We start from the raw sequence: 21,689 nt of genomic DNA on the forward strand, positions 1-21,689 counted from the left end.
AATGTTAAAAAATAAAAATTGAATTTTAAGTATAATAATAAAATATTCAAGCACAGAATAGTTAAGATTTTATCTATAGTGATTCGCACCGAGAGTGATAATATCAATAAAACTCATATTCAAATAAACTTCTTGAAATGTTTGTTTCAATCAATTATCATCAATATAAACATTTGACATATTTATGGTTTTATTATTGTTAATAACTTAGGTTCTCATAATTAATTATATTCAGTCCCTCGCACTTTTATTAAAAATATTTATTATTATTATTAACTCAATTAAAAATTAATTGTTTATAATTTTTAAAAACAATAATTTATTTAATCATAATAAATATCTGAATTGACAGTTTTTAGTGTTTAAAATTAAATTTAAGTAACAATAATTAAAAAATGAATACTATTTACTCATTTTTAATATCTTAAATTATATCGGTAGCCAATGTTATTACCCGTCTTTTAAAACCCCAATTATGAGAAAAGAAATTTTTGTACAATTTGACGGTTTTATAATTCGATATGTATTTTCATTAAATTATAAAAGTATATAGAAACGTCTATAAATTATTTTCAATTTGCATTATGATAAGACAATGCATGAATTAAGTCTATTGACTTTTTTTCAAAATCCAATGAGAACTTTTGATTGAACAATTTATGATAATGAAAATACTTTCAAAGTTAAAAACAAAATATATAAGTTACTAAGGCTGCAAACATGGTAATTTTAGTTTTAACCTACACTCTTAATTTGCATAGTCATAACATAAACATGCTTTATTTGTTTCCCCTTTGTATCTCCTTAAAATCATTATAAACACTCAGATTTTTATTTTTCACCTCTACCAAAAAACATAATTTATCAGTTAATAGTTTAACTGTAACAGACAGTGAAGACGCGAGCACAAGAATTATATTTTAATCTAAAACTGAGTTGCTTAAAATATTGTGGATCTTGTATAAAATGTGGCAAATGACAAGCGATTGATATTAGAGGAAATTAAAACCAAGTCAAATACTCTTTTTAGTATAACATTGTAGACATATCAGGTGAATTTATATCAATGTTGAAGTGCAATACATTTGTGGCTAAAACAATCGGTTGGGGACTAGAAATTTTACACCATACATTTGTTGAAACTGCGAAGTAAAACTATTTTTCATATTTTAATTTCGGAAAGTTTATTAATATATATATAAATATCATGTTGGCTTAAATTCTTAAGAATACTTAAATTATGGTTAAATTAATTTAATCATCATCATCATCATCTTCTCTACCCCAACTATTTGGGGTCGGTTCTACCTTCTAACAATTAGACAAGGTTTTTTCACTGTCAACCTGACGTTAATTCATTATTATTGAGGTTAACAGTAAGTATTAATTAAATTATATTTAACATTTTTTTTTTTTAATTGACTTATTTTGTTGTAGCTTATTTGTGAGATATCTTACATGTAAAATAATTTCAAATTAATAGTAATTTGTTTGAAAAATGTATTTTTCATAATACTAATCAACTAGCGTTTCATAATTTTTGATGACCTTTTTTAGGTATTAAAATCAAAATTGAGTACCTAAACAAAATATTATTAAAAATTATGAAAAACTTATAACGCAATTGCTACGGAGGCTACAGTTTCCCCCCAAATAAAAAAATGTTGATATCCCTTTAACTATGAGCTAGAAAGGGTAAATTAAACTGTTTAAAAATGATTACAATAAACGGAATTACATTTTACATAATAATAAATAGTTGACTTGAAACTTCAAAAGATATTTATTTTCAAAATTAGCATAATGTAATCGCTGTGAATCTTATTGGTATGTGTATAGAAACGAATGTTCAATACATACATGTGATATCTTTTTTTAGAATGTTATGGAGAATGTGTTGTTATAATATAATATTTATCAATATAGTTTTTTTGTAATTTTATTTTCCTTATTATTAAATAAATAGTTATAAAATAATCTTTCTAAGTAATTGACAAATAAAACATGATAGTCAATTAATATGCATTTTACTGGATAAAAAAGAATAATTAGGATAAGAATTAAATTTTTTTTTTCATTATCATAAAATATTGTGCATTTATTTTTATTAAACTATTAAAGAAATATTAAATATATATATATACTACTGTATATATCAAAATTTACTTATTTAAATTGAAATTTAATTAAAATAGAAGTCATAAAAAATAAAGTTATGAAGTGAATACACCAAAAAAATTTATTGAGTTATTTAAGTGACTCATTAAAATTAGTAAAATCTCGTTTATGATAAATAAATTATTTATAATTAGTTAAACTAGTTTAGTCATTGTAACAAGAAAGAGTCTGATAATTATTTGCTTTATACTAAATTATCATATATTTTTTAAACATATCTTAAAGGGTTTACTTGGTTGATTGTTTCAATATTTTTATTTTCAATTTTTTTTATAATCGCTTGAAGAACCAATAAAAGTATCATAATACTTCCAAAAATTTTTAAGGGGATGAAACAACTCCCTCTTAATTGAGAAATACATAATATGTATTTATTATATATTATAAAATAAATTAAACTAAGGTATATCAACTTGCTCTATTGAAAAATCATCTTAGTGTGGACATGATATTGAATTCAATTTTTTTTTCTGATGAAATAATTAATTATTATTTAAAGAGCTTTTTATAAGTTGGTTTCAATATATCAAGAAGTATTTCTATTAAATGTCAAGTTTATATAGTAAATACTTTCTTTAAAAATTTAATTAAAGCTTAAGGGTGTCAACTTACCCGGATTTTCCTATTTAGCATAATTTATTTATACAATTAAATGTTGGTATTTTTTTTTTGGATTAATTTTGTTGAAGTTAAAATCTTGTTAGCAGATGCCAGGAGAAATCTGTTGATAATTTTAAACTATATTGCTTAAATACCATTTTTGTACAACTCAAATTCATTTTTAATTAACTAAATCGACATTCTTTAAAAGGGCCTAATGGCTTTAATTAGGTATAGAATTCCTATGAATTTATATATTTTGTTTGAGACACTTAAGAGTCCCAAGTTTATGGAAATTAACACGGAAATATTTTTCGCTTTAGATAGGGATAAACCCTTTAATCTTCCAAAACTATAATCTCGGTAACAACACATTACTAAGTTTTCAAGTCAATTAATAAAAGTTTGCAATGACTGATGGTGTGTTTAGAATATTTTAACAGAATTTATAAATGCATATAATTCCTAGGCTTTGCTATAAAATTATATAGCTTCTATAATGTAGTGAATATAAGCAGATATATTTTAGCTGCTTTAATTAGCGCCGTTCTCTTTAGAACGAATCTATTTATAAGTAACATATAATTAATTCTAATAGCTCCTAACTCTAATCGCTTTTTATGTTAAATGCTGATTTTATTGATAAATGCTAATTTTTTGTGCTCGCTATCTACTAATAACACGATTAATGAGGTATTTTTGAGTTATTCCAGAGTATCTCCCATTGGATCAAATATTGTTATTTCTTGAAGAATTAGATAATTTAACTTAATTTTTATTGGTGTGATTATGCCACTGAACCCTAGATAAAATAAAAGAGTTCTATTTTGACCAGAAAAGAGGTATTATTTTATCTTTGATAGTCAAATATTAGGAATTTTCCATTGTATACCTATGAGCTGAGGACGTCTTATTATGCACTTGTTATTTGAATAGATAATTAGACGCCTTACTACAGGGTCTTTCTCTTCGATAGCGCCATACTTCACACAGGTTTATGAAGAAAGGTGTATAGTACATTGGCGAGCCGTCGGTGCTATACCGTTCATGGAAACAGTGGCACGCCCGCCGACGTTTCTTCCATGAGCTTCAAAAAACGCACCCCCCAATCGAACGGCAATTGGCAAACATGGCCGCGGCGGCAACTAAGCACTAAGTAGCAGCACAAGCACTCGCAGTAGTGACCGAAAACTTTCATTAATCACCTCCAGCGTTACCGTGCACCGCAGACGCCGCCTTCGTATTACACTCAAATGGTGTTAATATTTTTGTTTATTGCGATATAGGTCGTATTCTACTCGATTTTTTCGTCCCGTTTTGTTAACGCGATGTCCCTAGGCGTGCCTTATCGCCGTCCCGGACTATTGATAGTCAACGGATCGACGATCGTCACTGTGATAGTGCAATATTTGTTCATGTTGACGGCATGTAATATGTCGTCGCCGCCCGCCTAATTCATATCCGCCCCGTACTGAAGACCAAGTGTCAGCTAGCACTGTTGTAGAATTTTATTTTTTCAATTGTTAATTTACAAAACTATTAGTAAGTATTTTGTCATATTTTATACTTGTTTATTATAAAGAAAATCTACGTTATGCCTGCCAGAATGAATTTAAAGATAACGTCGTACGATGATGTTAAATTACATTGATAACGAATTACCTCATAACCGATACTAGATCATTAATCAAAGTCCATGCTTCTGTAAATGTTCGTACATCCCTCTCGAAACATACCTAGTTTCATGTAAGAGCTACAAGTTCTATCTGAAGATTTTAAAGTGTGATAACGTAATGCAGAATTATTTTGTTCAATTAAAATACATTAATTGTATTCATATTTCCCTTTAATAATATATTTTTTTTAGTTAATTTTAGTCATCAATTTTCAAATTAAAATAGTGATTCTTGTAACCATAGTAAATTTATTTACTTATTAAAATTAAACATTGTTTTAAAATCTATGAATATCAATTTTTTTAGAATTTTTTCTAAACATGATTTAATTCTTCTACAAAACACTTGACAACTAAACCAGAGCAATGTGGAATATGATGTGTGATGTAATGCCAACTATCACTGAAGATAATATTGGCCAACGCCACCAATTTTCTGGTGAAGATGTTCGGATTAATGAATTTATGGATACTGTAGTAGAAGAACGAAATAAATTATTAGATACTCTCAGTAAAAGTCAAATAAGACTAGATGAGACTGAAAAACAATTAGCCGAAGTTGAGAGTGAAAGGAATGCTTTACAAAGACAGATAGATGCAACATTTCCAAAGGTAAATTTCAATTTCAAATATTTAGTTAGTTATTTGTATTGAAAACATTTTTTTTTTCATTTGTATTGAAAATGAGTAAATGAACAGTTATCAAAGTCCATAATATTTATCACTGGTTTAAAAAATTATTTTGTGTAATATTTATCCATGCATGTAGATTACAATAGTAATGACTATTCATTTTTTTTAAATTTATTATTAATTTAATTCTGCATTTTGGTAGATGATTAATAGTAATTTAAATTTTAAATATATAATAATAAGTTATTAAAAAGNTTAATAGTAATTTAAATTTTAAATATATAATAATAAGTTATTAAAAAGAAAACCATTACTTTAAAAATCCTAGTTGTAAATTTTGTATGTAAGTGTTAGTCAATTGCTGATTACTAAAGTTTGTGATATTTATTGACTAAAAAACTTAAAATTTAGAATCTTTTAATTTTTCATATTAAATTTGTGGTCATAAAACCATTTTTTTTTATTTATAAAAATAAATAAACACTAAAATATGTTTTTTGCCAAATATTCAGAGTCTTGCAATGTTAAATAAACATTGTTCGCATCGATAGATATCTTTAAAAAATGACTTATATTTATATTATGAAACCATGGTATTTTATGCAATACAATAATATTAATTTGATATATTTTTTATTCTATTCATTCTGTTTATTTGGATAATTAATTATTTTTTCTCACTAAATTTCATTTTTAGACTAACATAATCTAAAATTATTTTAAATAATATACAACGTGATCAGTTTATCGTAAACTACTTAATTACTCTCAAAATAAATACAATAATGAGAAAACATTTTTTTTATTTTTTTAGTTACTTATATGTCTTGATTTATCAGCTATGAATTAAGAGGTAGGCCTGGCCTAGTTGGTAGAAACATATGTTTGGGCGAACGGGGTCCCCAGTTTGATCCATAGATTGACAATGAGATTATTCTTGTGATATTCTCATTGGTGAATCTGGACTCTGGTGCAAATTGGTTAAAATGCCCATCTATCATTGAATTAGCCAAGAACCATCTTGACTCCCTAATATGTAAAAGAAAATCCCACCTTCTGTAGCATGTTAAGTTAGAGAAATAAAAGGATGTAAAACTGATCAGCTTTAAATTACTTTTTAGAATCATCCCCTATAACTTATAGGGTTGGCAATATGTATTGCAAATGACAACATGTATAATTTATTAACTTATTTAATAGATAATGGTGTAATGAAGAAAATGACTGGTTGATAATCCAATCAATAACTTTTGAACCAGTACTTGAGAAGTTATTCTCATTTTTATAACTAGGTGGGAGGAAGAGTATGGCAGGGAAATGACTTATGACAAAAATAGTTGCATCTACACTCCTCACCACTATTTGGCTCACTATTCACACTTTAAATTATTAATAACTTTTGAAATACTGGTCTAAAAGCTATTATCGACTAGTCATTTTCTTAATTACTTCATTATCTATTAAATAAGCTAGTAAATGATGTATGTTGCCATTTGAAAAATAAAGTTAACACCCCTATAAGTTTAAGGGATGATTCTAAAAAGTATTTTAAGTAAACTGATAAATCAAAAAATATATGTAATTAAAAGAAATCGAAATTTTTTTTTCAATATTGTATTTATTTTGTGAGTAATCGAGTGGTATATGATAAACAGATTACACTGTATATAAAGTACCTATAGTTATTACTGAATCTATGAACAATGTTTTTTATTAAAAAAACCTCATGACATTTTGTGGAAATATACACTATGATTCATTCAATATATACCACTTAGAAATTTGATTATGAAGTAGATTTCTTAAAACTATTTATCAAGATAATTTTTTAATTTAAGATATCTAATCATGTATGAATTTTAATTTTAAGTATCTAATTTTAATAAAGTTGATTTTGTTTAATCAAAGTGATAATTTTCAATGATTAATAGAACTTTATTTTATATAACATAGTTTAGTACCGTATATTTTTAAAAATTCTTTTCTTTTAGTGAATATATTCATAACAGAGTGATCCATTTATCATGCGCCAAAAGTTAGTAGAAAAATAAAAATAATAATAATTTTTCATTGGTTTCTATCAGTTAAATGTTTTTCTCAATTTATCAATCATGTACTTTTTCATTGAAAGTTTTTTATATCTATCTCTTATAAGGGTATCAACTTTAATATTTCAAATGATAACATGCATCATTAACCATCTTAGTTATTAGATAATGATCTAATTAAGTAAATCACAGTTTAATAACAACTTTTTGACTCATATTTCAAAAGTTGTTATTATTTTAAAGTGATGTATGGAATAAACGAAGATGTTGTTAATTTTATCAATAGTAATTTACTTGCCATACTCTTTCTCCCACCTAGATTTATAAAATGTCAATAACTTTCAAAATGCTGATTAAAAAGTTATTTTCTTAATTAGATCAACATTTTTGATAATGTATTTTTCTCCTTACTCAATCAAATAATAAGTAAGAAAAAATCTTTTTGAGATATCCATACTTAGTTTATGTGAGGAGAGTCCTTTTAATATTTTACTGTTCAATATAGTTCTACATATTTCAAGCCATCAATTTTTGGTCCATTACATCAAATTTCGAATTCATTTATCTTTAAAATTTAAAATTTACTTATTCACAAATTAAATTGTTTTAATAGTACAATATTTTCTTAAGAAAAATAAGTAATTTTTAGATTAAAAATAATTTATAATTACCTCAATTTATGTTATAATTTACAGGAATTTTAATTTTTAAAACAATATTTTAATAACTTTGCCTTTATTGATTAAGGCTAGGTATTTCAGTAGTAGATTTTTTGCTAATGCAGGAACTTATTAGAACATATCAGGAACTTTTTTTTATGTATTGAACATGATAAACTTTTTTGTATTTATACTTAAAATTGAACTTGGTGATTTCATATAACTTAAATTATATAAATACCAGTTATGTAAAATATTCATAATATGGCGCAATATTATGTGTTAATGGTAATGAATGTAATAACTTAATAACGCCATTTTTTAATTATATTAATTTGTATAGTTTCTAAAATAAAATATAATAAATCAAATACAATGCATTCAAAATGCCTTAACTATTGTTGGTACTTGGCATGATATGCAGGAAAATACTTCGAAAAGAAAAGAAATATCACGTAGAATGGATCTGTAAGACTCGAAAGAGCTAATGAGAAATGTTATTTGTGTGAATCGTTGTTGATTTAAATTAGAAATCGAAAGAATCCTGAAATTCCGCCAAAAATCTTAAAACGGTTATCTTGTTTTTCTTCCCAACATTTAGTCCTCTCATCCATACATTACTTGGTTCTTTTTTTCCATAAAATAATATTGTGAGCACCCGTATTATTCATGTTTTATAAACTTGGATATCTTATTAGCGTTTCATTATTTTTTTCTCCATAACCCTTTTACTAATGTATATTCGTCTCTTACGAACATATAGGCGAAACACTTATGTAAGTTTATTCTACAAAATAAACAATAATAAACCCTAGTAATTTTTACTTTAAAATTGCTTTGAGACGGCGGACTCACGTGGCACATAATTCCACTTTCCGGTAGGTGTCTCCAGTACAGTATAGTATGTTGTCTCTACAGAAATTCTATTGCATTATACGCGCGCACCCTAATGGATCAATAGGCCCGACGGTTGACCCGGTGCCCTATTTTTCGCCTTCTCTCCCCAACCCCTCGATTTCTTTATATTACCGTTTTCTGTCAAAGTCTATTTTTTACGTCTACCAGCATTCGAACATTTACCTTCTTCTGACCAGTTGGTTGTTTTTAAAATTAGCGCTTTCCATCAGTATACCAGACATAATTCTAGACAAATTTCATAACGTTTTATTGTTGCGATTAATCATGCCTTTCAAAACTTATTATTTAATTAATATTGTGATTATTTCATTATTATATCTACATAAAATCGAAATATTGTTTATATATTTAACAAAGCAATGCTTAAATATCAGTCATAATTAATACATAAAATATTAAGTCAACAATATAATGTTATTCAAAATTAAAATAGACTTATACAAACAACTTTTTTTCTGTATTTATGCTTTTATAATTTTTTTTTTTTTTTTTTTAACTGATTTTTGTTGTAATTAAAAAACTGTCAATAGTCTCGCACTATTAATTATAATTAATACCAGTATGATGTTTTCCAGTTCATTTTATGTCAATATGACTGATTAATCTTTTTTGGCCCTCTTGCAAAATAACTTATTCAATATTTTTGTCAAAGAACAATTATCTATTTGAAGATCGACGGCTTTTCTTTTGCATAACTCAAGCCATGTTGAATCTAATAATCATTGCAAGAGCATATTTCTTTTAGTCTTAACAATTTCAACGACCACATGTGTTATTCATTCCTCTTTGATACAGATTATTTCGTTTAAATATTTCTATGTAGACTTTTTGTATTTGATGTTTATTAAGTGTATGCAACTATTTTTTTTAATTATTACTTGTCACAATTATTGGTTTTGTTTAATAAAGTTTGACAACTTTAATTAATTATTCTCTTAAAATTGATTACTTTCTATTAATTATTTGAACTAGTAGATAACTGAATAAATTGACGAATGCAATTATTAAAAATGAAAGTTAGTAAAAAAAAAAGTGAGTAGTTTGCTTGTCAAACTAACAGTTATTTTTTATATTAAATAGAAGTATTTCAATTGTAAACCTAAGTAATAAACTATCCCGTAATCTTCCTACGTTTTTTTCATTCACAAAGTCATGCCATCAAACATAACTGTTGGGTGTGTTCCTGATACGTAATAATATAGTTTTACGAAATCGGCATAAGTGTTTTACCCCCACACTTAAAATGTGTGTCAGTATATTTTTTCTCCTCTATCAATTTTTATCGCTCAAAGTTGAATTTTAAGAGTACTCGCGCAAATTAACATTTCTAATTAAACAAATTTTTATACAAGACAAAACTAAAATGTACACATATATTTTTGTATATTATGTTAAATAAAAAACGAACCGTTGTCAATAAGCAATGGTAATAAATTGAGTTTTCGTTACAAATAGTGAAAAAAAATCGTTTAATTTTATTTGTCTATCATTAATTCTGCGTTATAATTCCGTTCACCTCCCTTTCAAAGATCACTTTAAAAATACCCTTTGCTTTTTATTTGTTGGCGATAATAATGAGATTTTATGGAACATGCGCTTAATCGGTTAATACGTTTTTTCTTGTTCCGACAAAGTGTATCGAATGCATTAGCATTTCTTTAAATAATATACTCGTTGCGTGTCTAATAATTGCAATTATGTACTGCTGAAAATTAATTCTTTAAGTATCGAATTTTATGCGTCACATTTTATTTAAAGGTACTTTTATGCTATTCAAATTTACAATTATTTATAAAATGATTTTTTACTTTTGTTTTAAAACTAACTAATTTATATTTAATAGAAACATTTTTGTTCGTACTGACTCACATGTTTCATCAAACGAATGTTTGGTTAAAAAAAAAAACAATGAAATACAAATAGATGTACTATAAGTGCTTAGTTTTTTTTGTACTCAAATTCAATGCTTATTATAAATTTATTTTTATTTTGTGAACAACTTTTTTTTGGCATTGCATGTTACGTTATTTTGAGCTTTTACAACTTTGTTAGGTGTTTTTTTATAGTTAAATATTAAAAATAAATATTACTATTTAATCCATCCGAATGTTATTATATTTCATGTTACCCTCATTCATTTATACTTCTCAAATTTTATTTTGTATTCGACTTTCGTTTATTTCCTCGTTTATCTAATTTTTTATTCGTAATAATATTCCCCGAAGGGAAAATTAGCAGTTTTCGGTGAACAAATTGGTCATTTCATTTCATGTTACTTGTATTGCCTAGCCAATTTATTATTTGTAATTAGACTCCAAAACTGTAGGACAGAACTTGAAATACCCTCGACCCTAATTGAAACAGTTTCGATTTATTGCGCTGATTTGTTTTTTCGTCCAACGTTATAATATTTTTTAAATTATAAGATAAACTTGAAAGACAATTCTGATTTCTATGGTGTAAAGAATTTTTATATATTGTTGATATATTCGAATTTTACCTATTCTGGAGAATAATCATGTTTCTTTAACATTATCTAATATTATATATCGTCTAGATAATTTATATCTTAACGTGTTAAAGTTTTCGTTACCTGGTGAAATTTAATTTTAAAAAAGCGTGTTCTAGTAAATATAGTAAAGGTTATACCGTGCGAAAGTGTTTGTTTATATAATGCATATACATTTGATAAAAAGAAAAGTTGCTTGATAAAAAAAAAGTATAACATAAAAGTAAAAGTCTGTTATTTATACACTCTTATAAATTCCTTGTCATTGCATTTAAGTATGACGATTTTGTAGTTTGAGCGATATTAAAAGGTAGGGTGATGCTGTAATACTCAAACAGATTAAGGGCGGCCGCTTAATGAAATACATGATATTTTTTCTTCCCCTGGTGCAATACTTGATTTCCTCGTTTTCATTTCCCGTGTTATGTATATCATTTTCTTTCCGATCACACATTTACATTAAAATTGAATACACATTTTCAACTTAATACCTTGGGCGGAAAACCCGTTTCTGTAGATAAAATATTTTTCGTTTCGTCACATGATTTTTCAGTCGTGTGTTGACTACTATCGTGACTTATCAAACCCTTAATTCATCTATACTATGAATATAAATTTACTTTACCGTTCAAATGCATTTGCTACGCTCATAAACGATGCTGCCTCTACAATATTTGATACATGCGACAATACACAATATAATTTCAAACAGAAAACAAATATTAACAATAATGCGAGAACTTGCGCTTGTATGTTACACCTTGTTTTGCTTCAGGTAATATAAATTTATTAAAATTCAGCTTTTGGCAAATTCATGTTTTTAAATTTATATTCCATAGATTTCCATCGTCTCTAAAATAATTTTTACTAAATGATTAAACTGTATTTATGTAGTTTTTATTTTTATTTTGTCATATTTCAGTAGTTCATTGTTTTATTGGGGAATTATTTAAATAAAAGTCGAAAATATCTTATTTAATACACACGGGGTATTCAAAAAGTAAGGAATCCTGTTTTCTTGCTTATTAAACACTGTAAATATTATAATAATAGTATATTATACTTATCTATACATACATATCTATATAGAATATTAACGTTTTTATATTATAAAAACGTTAATAATTTATGTAACTAAATTATTATATTATCTATTAAGTATGTTAGAATACTTTTATCCTAATTTTAGGCATTGTTGTTTATGTTAGATTTTTATACAATTTACAGGAAATTGCAGCTCTGAGAAAAGAATTGAGTCAAACTCGAGATCAACTTGCTGCTAGAGATGAAGAAATAGCAGAATTAAAAGCTGAAAGAAGTAATACTAGAGTAAGTATTTAGTTTTTAATATTGTATTCATAGGGCAGTTCACTAAAAATTATTAATTATAGTTACTCTTGGAGCATTTGGAGAGTTTGGTTTCAAGACATGAGAGGTCAATTCGATCTACAGTAATTAAAAGACAAACAAATCAAAATCCGCAAGCATATTCTGGTGTTTCTAGTGAAGTAGAAGTTCTTAAAGCACTCAAGAGTCTTTTTGAACACCATAAGGCTCTTGATGAAAAAGTATAAATTCTAATTATATAATTAAATTTTCATCTTTTATATAAATAATAATTGATATTAGTATAATATTGATAATGATATTATTAATATCAAATGAATATGTCAAATTTGACATAATTTTAGTAATTTTGCTTTTTATACATGAACTAAATATGAAAAAAAAAATTTTGGACATCCATCCAAAACATACTGAGATACTTTTGTCTTCATAATTTTGAAAGCTTCTATTATTTTTAAGTATTTTTAGATTAAATTGGATCCCATTTTATCAAAAGTACACAAGTATTATAATTTAATTTCACTCTTCTGAGTTTTTCCTTTACAACATAAACTTTGATTTACTTACTTTGAAAAAATAAGATTTAATTTGATACTAACTTTCATTAACAACCATAACTTTTTCAAAATTTTCCAAAAAGACATATTGTTGTATTTTAGTCACATTAGATTCTTGTTAAATAAAACTAAATTATGTGAATGAATTGAATACACCATATTGTTTTTTGTTAAATATTCAAAGATATGTGAACTTCATAATTTATTTTGCAAATGACATTGGCTATAGGATATTATATATAATATCCTAAATTACACTTTAAAGCAACAAAATAAAATATTAAGTATATAAATGGGTTTTTTGAATAGATATATTCAATATTTATATAATATATAAATTAATAAATTCGTAATGAAATTGCATGTGACATGTAAACTACGGAATTGTAAGAAATTATATAGTAGCAAAAATATATTATTTATATATACAGGGTGATCGGCTAACTAGGTCTCACATAATATTTTTAAAGATACTGGTGTTATTAATAATTTTTTTTATTTTAATCATTAAGGATCTTTTATGAGGTGCTTCATAAGAAAAATTAAATTTTTATAAAAATAATATGAGATTTCCATTTGAACATCTGAAGTTGATACAAGTTCTAAGTATAATTGATGTTGATAAATTTTAAATTTTCTAGTGAAACAACTCATCAAAGATCCATGATAATTTAAAAAAAAATTGTTTAGAACCATTGCATTTTTAAAGATATAATGTAAGACATAGTTAGTCGATCACTTTGTATACATATTACATTAATGTATTTTTTTTAGGTTAGAGATAGACTGAGGTATGCACTTGAAGCTAATGCTAAACTCGAAGAAAAATTAGAAAGTACTATGCAAGAGGTAAAAATGATGTTTAATTTATCATGTTTATTTGTTTATTTATAATTGATGATATTTGTTTTAGCTTGATGTACTAAAATCGGGTGGTAAATCTGAAGATGATTCGACTACTCAAGAAAATGGAACTACTGATTATAATGATGGCTCTAATACTCTATCAACTGCTATAAAAGTAATTCATTTTTTTTTCAAGCCTGATATTTTGTAGTATGTTACAAATTTTTATATTAGTATTAATTTTTTTTTTAATTGTAGATTAGTAGATAGATAAGTAAAGTATTAATTAAATTATATTGTTGAAGGTATAATTTTTTAGTTGATTTTTGAAAATTAACTCGTAGTAAGTAGTAAAATTTACCAAATCACCTCAAATTTTTAAAAACTCATTTTCTTACTGTAAATATTATTTTTAGGTAGTAAGAAAAAGAATAAGAATTATTTTATTCTGTGCTACCCTAATACATATGGCCTATTTGTATATGAATTATTTTTACTCTTCGTAATTATAGCTAATGAGTAACACTCTTCAATTAAAAACATATATGAATATTTTTACTTTTTGCATTTTAATAATTTTAATTAACTCTATGATCTCACTTATGTACTATAACATTAAAATTAAGTTTAGAAACTTATACTTTATTAGTTAATAAATATTTTGCTAGCATGAGCATCTTTAGCATTTTATATAAAATTTTGGTTTGCATGTCAGAATAGAACACTGAACGGTCACGTTGATGAAACGACTGAAAATGCACCTGATAAAAATCTAGTCAATGCATGTATGGAAAATTCTAAGAATAATGGTTTAGATTCTGAGGTTTGTGCCTAGAAAGAACTATGTGCTTTTTTAACCAATTAAATAGAATAGCTCTATTTCAATTTTTTTTTTTTTTCAGAATTCTGAGTATGGTACTTGGAAAATGAATGAATTATCTAGTCGAGTGTCAGAACTGGAAGATTCGCTATCTAAAACACAACGGGAACTTCATAAAGCACAAGAAAATAACAACAATCTGCATCATGAACTTAGAGAAAATATTTCAATTAAAGATGAACAAGTAATTTTTAAAATATTACATTCTTAATATAATTTTTTTATTGTATTGTGTATTATAGGAAGAACGAATAAATTCTTTAGAAAAAAAAAATTTGAATTTGCAACGTGAATCAACATCAATACATGATTTAAATGATAAATTGGAACAAGAATTGCAACATAAAGAAGCCCAATTAAAAGTTTGTTTTTTAAATATGTTAATTCAAAAATTTATATTATCATGAAATTACAATTTTTACTCATTTATATTCATCTACAGTTACAAGAAGAAAAAACTAGAGCTATTCAAGAAAAATTAGAGCTATGCGAACAAAAGTTAGCACAATTTGCCACACTGCCGGAAATTGAACAAGAATTAAAACAACGAATGGAAGCCCTTACCCAGGTAAGGGCTCAGGTACGAGTTTCGTTCAACAGATAAAACTATTTTCTCAATTTGTTTTCTACTTTTATTTAATTTATCTTTTTTATTCTTATTTTATTACCCAACCTGTTGTCGAACTCGTATTTATTAATTTAGACTTCTTACTAGTTCTTGAAAATTTTAATATTATTTTAAAATTGTTGTATATTTCTGAATTTTATGTAGAATATTTTTAGCACTATCTGAAATAGTATTACTACACTATCATATTCTCTTAAACTTACATATGTGATATTAAAAATAATTTGTTTTGCATACCTCAAAATTGTAACACAATGATAATTTTAGTAGCTAATGAGTTATTAGCACACAAATAAATTGCAAGGATTTCAACAAAGTTATAATGACTGTTAAATTCCTAGAACAGGCTGCAGTAACTGGAAATCATTGCATTATATTTTATAATTTATTTTTTTTTATATTATACTTTAGATAGAAAATAATTTATAATAATTATTGTATAATAAGTGAATTAAAAGCAGTGCATGCGTTTTTGAGTATGTTTAAACAATTTTAATCAACTTAAACTTTTTCTTTAAATATATTTATTTTTATTAAATGCATTATTAATTCATGTTTTTACTAAATTAATAGCGTTAATGTATAAAAAGGTTTTGTCAATTTTTAATATAGTTTAATTTAATCAATTTCTTATTAACAATTAAAATATTTGTATCATTGAAACCAAACTAATATGTTTATTCAATGTTTACAAAGATTTATGATGTTTTTAACTTAATTGATTGTATTTAAATTATAGTTATCCAAAAGTTAGTTTAATTATTTTAATATGAAAAAAGATCATTATTATATTATTATGCAATTAAATAAATTAGTAATTTTAGTATATAATTTTAAATGTTTCAAAAACGTATTAAGAACTCAAAAATATCTTAAATTATAAATTTTTAGTTTCTTGAACAAAAAAATGATGTATTTTAAGCTTTTTAATACTTGTAGTAATTATTAAGTAATATTATTGTATTGTCACTGTTTTTATATTAAAATGTCATGTTATATTTTTTGTGTGGTTTAATTATTATGGTAAATTTGTTTAGGCACAAGAAAGACATGGTACTGCAGAAGATCGTATTCAAAGATTAGAATCTCAAGTAGAAGAAAAGAATGCTGAAGTTATGAGAGTAAATCAAAGATTAAAAATGAATGAAGAACATAATACCAGATTATCAGCTACAGTTGATAAATTACTTTCAGGTATTTTAAGTTGGAATATTTAGTGTCAATATTTACAGTTATGATTAATAAAAATGTTGTTAAATATATAATTTATTTTATCTTTCATATGCATAGAATCAAATGAACGTTTACAAGTTCATTTGAAAGAACGTATGCATGCTTTAGAAGAAAAGAACATGCTAACACAAGAATTAGAAAAGTGTCGAAAACTAGTTGAAGAATTACAAACTGAAAAGGTATATAAAAAAAAAAGTTTGAAATAACTGCTTTATTGTTAAAAGTTCATAATATCATTAAATAATTTTAGACTGAACTATTAAAAGAACTGGGAAAAGCTCGCATGGAAATTGACTGTATTAAAAGACAAATGCTTCAGCAAGAAATTGCTTTTAATATTCAACAAACTGATGCATTGACCAGGTTATTTCTTATTTTACACTAATGTATTATATTAATTAAAATTTACAAAAAAATGTTTATAGGAGTTTATCACCTGGTGGTCCTGATCAAGGTGGCTTTGTTCATAGCTCTAGTCAACATTCCAATTTTGATTCTCATTCGATTTCTAGAAGATCACTTAAATCTAGAATGTCTCCCATGGAATCAAATCATGCAAAGGTTATTTAGAGTTATAAAATTCTATTTTGAATTAATATTTTATTTGATTGTATTTTTTTTATTATTATTTAATTAATTTAGGAATGGGAAAAACTTCAACAAGCACATGTTCTAGCCAATGTTCAACAAGCATTTGATGCTTCTAGTGATGTAGATATGGATGGCGGTGAAGATGACCTAGATGATGATGGTGGCATGTATTGTGATGCTAATGAACCATTGTCTCCATCTGCAGCAGATGCTCAAACTCTAGCATTAATGCTGCAAGAACAATTAGATGCTATAAATACAGAAATCAGATTAATTCAAGCAGAAAAACAAAATACAGAAGCAAGAGCTGAAGAACTAGAATCTAGGGTGGGTAGTATGGAACATGTAAATCTTTTATCTAGAAATCGTAGTTATGAACGGCAGTCACCTCCAGTTAGTGGTAGATGTACACCTCAAAATGAATTTTTGCATAAATACCACTCTGTAAGATTAATTTGCTTAATAATTAGTTAGAACATATAAATTAAAATAATTTTTTATCAGCTTCAGCTTAATGAAGAAGAAAACATGGGTATGTCATCTAGTCAAGATAATAACGGTGCAGCTAGTCCTCTAACAGCTCGTTCAATGAGATTGGAGCGTGTTGCTCAAGCTCTAGCACACAGTCAAGAAGAATTAAGGAGGTTAGTAATAATTTATTGTATTTTTGCTTACATCAATTGAATGTTATGTGTGTAATTAATTTATCAGGCGTGCTGGAATTAACACTGTTCCTACCACAATGGGCATGATTAACTATAATCCTTCAACGCTCAGGTATATTAACATGTTTTTAACTAATTTTGTACCTTTAAATAAAGTTTCCTTATGTAGCACTGTACATATTTAACACATACCTAATGTACATTATTTCTTATGTAACCTGTATTTTTAAAATTGAACAGTAGCCTAAAATAATATCTTGAGCACTGTGTTGATATTACTGTAATATTAAATTGTTAATTATTTTACTATTTCTAGATATTTAGTAATTTAAAAAATAAATTTAAATTTATGAATTTATTACTTTAACATTTTTTTTTTATAACTTAATAATTAGCTCGATATTTTTGACTAAATATAGTATATTTTATTTTCTGTAATAACATTTAAATATGCTTTTCTTTTTGTACATTAAATGCATTGCAATGTGTACATTAGTCCAAGAAATGCTTATTAGATGGTTTGTAGTAGAAGTTGCTTTGGGTTGTAATATAGGGGTACCAGTGGCTTTTCTACACCTCCATCACCATTGTCCTCTCGTCACAGCAGTCAAGATTCCTTACATCATGGACCAACAATGATGGGACAAACTGGAACCAGTTTATCGAGTATATCAAGTGCATTCAGTATTTCTCAAATGCCTTCATATCATCATACATTACCATCATCAGCATCTGCAGCAGCACAAAAGAAGAAGGGAATAAAATCTTCTTTAGGGAGATTTTTTAGCAAAAAAGAAAAGGTATGAATTTTTTTTTAACTTAAAATAAAACTTAAATTGAAATATATTTATTTACTTTTAATCATAGCAAGGAAAATGTAAAGAAGGAATGAGTGGCATGCTGGGCCATATGTCAAATTCTGACATGTCTTTGGCTAGTTCTTATGCTGGAGATGATACTTCCAGTCTATGCAGTGCAACCTTAGGACAAAAAGGAGATTTCGATAGAAGGAAAAAGAAAAAGTAAATATAGACTTAATGTAGTAAATTGTATAATTTATTAATGTTAAAAACATAGGCACGAACTACTTGAAGAAGCTATGAAAGCAGGGACACCTTTTGCTTTATGGAATGGCCCAACTATAGTTGCGTGGTTGGAATTGTGGGTGGGCATGCCAGCCTGGTATGTGGCAGCTTGTAGAGCTAATGTTAAGTCAGGTGCAATAATGAGTGCTTTATCAGACACAGAAATACAAAGAGAGATTGGAATTAGGTAATAATGTTAATTGAATCATAACAATGATTAATATATTTATATGGATTTAATTATATTTTTTTATAGCAATCCTTTACATCGATTGAAACTAAGGTTAGCTATTCAAGAAATGGTTTCTTTAACTAGTCCATCAGCACCAGCTAAGTCACTGCGATCAACTTTAGCATTTGGTGATATGAATCATGAATGGGTTGGTAACTACTGGTTACCTTCATTGGGCTTACCACAATATCGTTCAACCTTTATGGAATGTCTAGTTGATGCTAGAATGCTTGACCATTTAACTAAACGTGACTTCAGGTCTCAGCTTAAAATGCTTGATGGATTTCATAGGTAAATGTATTATTTATTTTGACTAAAAAGTAATATTTAATATCATTTTGTGCATTTTTACTGTATTTGGACTACCCCCTTGGGCACTGTTTTCTGTAGAAATAATTGGTTTTTAAGACAATGTGTTTATCAATCAGTTATAGTCTAAATTTATTTATTTTATAACTGTGTATTTTATTTGAATTTAAAATTAAAATTATATTAAAAATGTTAAACCTAAAATGTCAAACAAATTGTGGTTAAGTATTTTGGGAACAATGTTACCATTATCAATTTGTTCCTGAAATAAGTATCTGTATTTTACTTTTACTTTTAAAGGTTTTTGAGTTAAATATTTTTATTATAANAAATAAGTATCTGTATTTTACTTTTACTTTTAAAGGTTTTTGAGTTAAATATTTTTATTATAATTTTAATTTAAAATAATATTAGTCATAAGTGATCAATTTTTATTATATATTTTTTGAAACAAATTAAAATAAAATTATGTGTTACCATTAGAACAAGTTTGCAATTTGGCATAACATGCCTTAAAAGAGTGAATTTTGACCGTAATCAACTTGAGGAAAGACGTCGTATTGCTGAACATGAAACTGTAGATATTTTAGTTTGGTCAAATGAAAGAGTAATAAAATGGATCTCTAACATTGGACTCAAAGTAATTTATTAAACTAAAAATATTTAAAATAGGAGTTTTAATATTTTGTTTGCCTTCACATACAAACTAATTTTATATTTTTTATACTGAAACAAGTAAAATATAAATAATTCCTTCTAGTAAGATTTATTTAAGCAAGAAAATTATTTACTATAAATATATAATAAATGCATAAATATACTTCTAGGAATATACTAATAATTTGACTGAATCTGGTGTGCATGGTGCCATAATAGCGCTCGATAAAAACTTTGATTCAAACACATTTGCTATGGCTCTACAAATTCCTCCTCAGAATACACAAGTATGAAATTTATCTCATGAGTTTTGTGTGGCATGTTCGTAACTTTTTCTTTTTCAGGCTCGCCAAATATTAGATGCCGAATTCAATAAGTTACTGGCCATATCAACAGAACGGAGGCTAGATAGTAGTTTTAGTGATTTGGGTACCTCCTGATATTATCCAGCTGCCTCTCAAGATTAAATGAAATGAGGGGTGCTATATCGACTGTTTTGTTTTAATTTTGTACTATTTGAGTACTTTCCTAATGTGAGAAAAATTGCATAAAGATGTAATATATGCATGGATGTTCACATTTTTACTTTAACATTTGTATGTCTATGACATTTAAGTGGAAATTATGTTTTTCTGACTATTGTTTTTAATTGTTGTTAAACTAAAGATGTTAATGTAAAATCATTTTAATACATTACCAATGTCCTAGTTTCTTTTTTAAATGTATGTAAATTGTACATTTTTTATACATTTACGTATTAATTATTGTTTTGTGAAAAAAATAAGGATGAGGATATATCTTGACAAAGATGAATTTTAGTATCTACAATGTGGGACAAGCACAATTTTTATGAGATAAAGTACCAAAGTATTGTTTAACATATTATTTGTATACTATTAGTATTAAGGAGTATTCTTGTTTGTATTATATAATATATATATATATAACCTTACCAATGATGTATTATTAGTGAATTCATTTTAACATTGTTATAGCAAGAAAATGTGTCGTCAATAACTTACATCTGTCATACAGTTCTAATAGTATTGTTACAGGTTATCGCGCAATGCACAACAAACATTTTATATCTTCCTTCGCTGTTTTTTTTTTCAGTTTGTTTTAAAACTGAGTTACTATTATTAAATAAGATAATGAAAATGTAATTGTTTTGTCTCTTTAGTTTTTATGTTTTGTTAGTAGTCTGTCTTAATCTAAGTAATTAAAAATTTAATTATGGACACTTAAAGCAGATAATAAATTTTTTGTTGTAGTTGAATCATATGTGTATACATAAAATGTTATAATCTTAAAATAAAAATTGTATGAAGTAAAAATAATTGTATTCCCTTATTAGATTCACACCATGTGAAAATAATATCTGACACTAATGCCAAAATATCAAAGTAAAATAAAATTTATTGATTTTTTAATTGTGTTTT

At 25.9% G+C, this 21,689-nt stretch overlaps 1 protein-coding gene across 8 annotated transcripts; it reads left to right on the forward strand.

Moving 5' to 3' along the window:
• The first annotated feature begins 3,925 nt into the window (after positions 1-3,925).
• LOC126902256 (liprin-alpha-1) lies at positions 3,926-21,680 on the forward strand. 8 transcript variants are annotated; one of them, XM_050679332.1, is made up of 24 exons: positions 3,926-4,320; positions 4,761-5,065; positions 12,448-12,549; positions 12,612-12,788; positions 13,899-13,973; positions 14,038-14,145; positions 14,686-14,793; positions 14,873-15,034; positions 15,093-15,212; positions 15,293-15,430; positions 16,516-16,672; positions 16,769-16,890; positions 16,962-17,074; positions 17,137-17,272; positions 17,354-17,746; positions 17,807-17,946; positions 18,014-18,079; positions 18,521-18,767; positions 18,835-18,989; positions 19,045-19,239; positions 19,309-19,575; positions 20,077-20,233; positions 20,421-20,537; positions 20,595-21,680. In XM_050679332.1, the coding sequence occupies exons 2-24, from the start codon at positions 4,820-4,822 to the stop codon at positions 20,688-20,690; spliced, it is 3,597 nt and encodes a 1,198-aa protein (XP_050535289.1). In that variant the 5' UTR covers positions 3,926-4,320; positions 4,761-4,819; the 3' UTR covers positions 20,691-21,680. The 8 variants fall into 8 exon arrangements, with proteins under 8 accessions (XP_050535289.1, XP_050535293.1, XP_050535294.1 ...); XM_050679336.1 differs by having other exon boundaries at positions 18,572-18,767; XM_050679335.1 differs by having other exon boundaries at positions 3,927-4,320; positions 15,293-15,418.
• Positions 21,681-21,689: the final 9 nt, after the last annotated feature.

Source organism: Daktulosphaira vitifoliae, unplaced genomic scaffold (genome assembly GCF_025091365.1).
Source record: "Daktulosphaira vitifoliae isolate Bord-2020 unplaced genomic scaffold, ASM2509136v1 Scaffold_3, whole genome shotgun sequence".
Classification (NCBI taxonomy): Eukaryota; Metazoa; Arthropoda; class Insecta; order Hemiptera; family Phylloxeridae; genus Daktulosphaira; species Daktulosphaira vitifoliae.